The following is a 3133-nucleotide window of genomic DNA, read 5'->3' as shown; positions in this document are numbered from 1 at the left end:
AAAGGAATAAATTCAAGACAAAACACTAAGGACATTTGTGTTTGGTTGATTATTGCTTTGTTGTAACAATGCTTTTTGGCAATAAATGTTATACTGCTGGAAAGCCTGTTTCAAGTTCAATCACTAAAGTGAGTCACTTGTCTTCATATAAATTGCATAATGTTATTTGAATTAACTTATTTCATTTAGAATTTATGAATTGAAGTCATTATTTTTAGTTGGTCAACTGTTCCAGTTGTGTTTTTCTTATGTAGAATGTATTTTTGTGTCAGTGATATTTCATATGGTGTTTTTGATAAAAAATGTTTTATATTTGAATCCGTGTTTTTCCTCACTGCTTATTAAATATGCACTTCATCAAATCACAGAATATGGGCCACAAAAGTTTGTGTGTTTTATGTTTCATCATTTATTTCAATTAGACAATATCTAACACATGGATGTTTGATGCACATGGGCACTGATGTTTAATCAGCTTTAATTAAGAGTTCATAGGCAACATTTTTACTGCCTCTGGTTTTTGGTTTGTGTCAAAACAACCCCCATGTTTGGTCAAGTTCTCCTTTAAGCCCAACAATATTCCAGGAACCATTGGCATCAAAAAATAACATGTCTTTCTGGTTTCCTCCTGAAGCCAACAAGGAAATTATAATATATTGAATAGTCACAAGGGGGCGACTCTGCTGGTTGCAAAAAAAGTCCATTTGAATGAAAGTCTATGTGGAAATTAGCTTATAATTCTCTCTTGATTTATAACATCAGTAAATATGTTAGTGGTCTCACTCACGAGTTGCAGGTGTTCTTCAATAGAACAGGATGTCAGTTTAGTAAATTATGTTCACATTTAGAGAAAAATAGACAAACTATGTACAATAGAAGTCTGCGAACTTCTGATAGTACTTCAAATAATAAAAAAAATAGACAGTAGGAGTTGTTCCAACATTGGGAGGATAATACAGTAATAGAATGGCGATAGTTTAAGATTAAGAAGAAAAAATATGGTAATGTAATCTTATTTCTTCAGTAATATCTTAGTATTAACAATGGAAATTGTGTTTGGGAGATTACCACTAAAAATGTATCTATGAAAGAAATCTATGGAAAACATCACTAGAAGCTTAATTTTATTCATTATAAAATGATTCAACAGGGAGAAATATTTTGTCAAAAAATTACTTTTTATTAATTTCCAGACACATTTTTCTCAACAGTTTTTACATGTCCATGATGCGCTTCATGCTCATGAACCTCATGCCGCTCCAGCCCATGTCCTTGAAGCTCCTGTACTCTCCAGGCCTCATGTACATCATCTTGCCTCTGTAGTTTGGCTGCTCGTACATCAGCCAGTGGCCGTCCATCACGTGGCAGGACTGGCAGTTGGACATGCGGTAGCGATCCATCATGTTGTCGCAGTCGTCCATCATCTCGTGCATCTGACCACCGAAGTTCTCCCTCTCATAGATTCTCATCCTGAACTGTCCCCTGTGCTGTGAGAGGAGAAAATTGATCTATCAACAGGAAGTTGCTACATAAGGACAAACTTACAGATATGGTGCTTTACCCTTTCGACCCATCAGTCTTACTAACTGCATTTCCATTTGTTCCAATAAATTGTTTAATTGTGTGTTCCCGACCAAATTGGAGGTACTGACCAAAAAGAGGTTAGTCAGAACAGGTAAATACTAGTTAGAAGTTCTCAGAATTTCCACCTGCTTTTTCCCAGGAAATGCATGTTCTATTGTATCAAAGTTTTTCCTTTAATATTGAACTACAAGAGCTGTTTGTGTCAAGCTTCTTACCATGGGGATCATACGGCAGGACCTGATGCAGTCCCTCATTCCAGACATGCTCATGTAGTCGGAGTACTCGCCCCTCCTCATGAAGTACTGGTTGCCCATGTAGTTGGTGCGGTCGTAGACCATGAAGCAGCCGCTCTCCACCCTGCAGGAGTGACACCTGCTCAGGTAGGAGGACATGTCGCCGCAGTCGCTCATGCACTCATAGGAACGACCCTGGAAGTTCCTGTCCTCGTAGAAGGTGATCTGGATGAAAGAGAGAGAGTGTAAATGCACAGGAAGGAGTTTAAAAGTGTGATGGTGAGGTGTGAGCGTGAGTGATTACCTTGCCCATGGTCATGGTGGTGGTGGTGGTTTTTCACAGAACGGTTGCTGCTGCCAAACTGATGCTTCTCCTGTTTTAACCGTGTCTTTTATACCTGAGCAAACCCAAAGAATCAGTGGCTCCCATTGTCCAAACCTGCGACTCAGCAACATGGTATAGAGGCCTATAGAATGCTGAGGGCATATGTACGTGTCATAGAAGGATGTAGGCTTCAGAAAAGTACTGCGTTTTGCATGAGTCAGTAAAAATTATTTTGAAAATAAATATATATGAAACTTTACCTGTATATTTTTTGTAAAATGCCACAATGCCATTTTGGGTAAATTCCACTTATGTATACTTATCTAGAATTTTCTGAGCACTTCATCGACTACTGTTTTGAATTCCACTCGAGGGTCGCAGGTGCCAATCCCAGCGGACATAGGGGAAAAGGCAGGGTACACCCTGGACAGGTTGTCAATCCAACACAAGGCCTTGAGCACTTTAGGGTAAGAACAAATTGCAGCAATTTATATTAACTAGTTATGTTCTACCCTGACTGTTTATATTCTGTATGTTTCATGTCTTTATGAACTGAACTTAAAATATAGATTTTTATCTCAACGGACGTCCGGGTTAAATAAAGGTAAAATATCAAATAGATAAAATAACTCAATATGGCAGTAACACAAGCTAAAGTATTCAACAAAGTGGACTGAAAGGTAAACTCCAAAGCTTACAACAAAGGTAAAGAAAGTCACAGGTGTGACGGATACAACACAGGTGAAAATAATCCACAAACCAGTATCACCAGGAACAAGACACTAGCCCTACTGCTATTGACCCTTGTTTGGGGTCGTTTATTCAATGGGATGATTGAAGTCTGAAGAAACAAGACATATTGGCGGTTAAATGGTAAAAAGAAAAGTTTCATATTTTTCATCATTTCAAGCTAGAAGAGAAACAACATTATCCATTATTCCAAAAGTGATGAAAATGTGTCTTTTAAAGAAAAGCTTCAGCTAGTGAATTA

General features: G+C 37.9%; 1 protein-coding gene across 1 annotated transcript; it reads right to left on the bottom strand.

Moving 5' to 3' along the window:
• Positions 1-1157: 1157 nt before the first annotated feature.
• Positions 1158-2186, bottom strand: LOC131455477 (gamma-crystallin M2-like). The gene is made up of 3 exons (XM_058623129.1): positions 2122-2186; positions 1800-2042; positions 1158-1487 (listed from the first exon to the last, which is right to left on the bottom strand). The coding sequence occupies exons 1-3, from the start codon at positions 2134-2136 to the stop codon at positions 1215-1217; spliced, it is 531 nt and encodes a 176-aa protein (XP_058479112.1). The 5' UTR covers positions 2137-2186; the 3' UTR covers positions 1158-1214.
• Between the last annotated feature and the right edge of the window lie 947 nt (positions 2187-3133).

This window comes from Solea solea, chromosome 2 (assembly GCF_958295425.1).
Source record: "Solea solea chromosome 2, fSolSol10.1, whole genome shotgun sequence".
Taxonomy (NCBI): Eukaryota; Metazoa; Chordata; class Actinopteri; order Pleuronectiformes; family Soleidae; genus Solea; species Solea solea.
The sequence above is the reverse complement of the archived record's forward strand: the minus strand, read 5'-3'. Positions and strand labels throughout refer to the sequence as shown.

Excerpts from the sequence above, each read along its gene's own strand:
- LOC131455477 (XM_058623129.1), bottom strand. Across the intron at positions 1,488-1,799 it reads CCTGCCGTATGATCCCCATG|CACAGGGGACAGTTCAGGAT; the intron begins GTAAGAAGCTTG and ends CTCCTCTCACAG.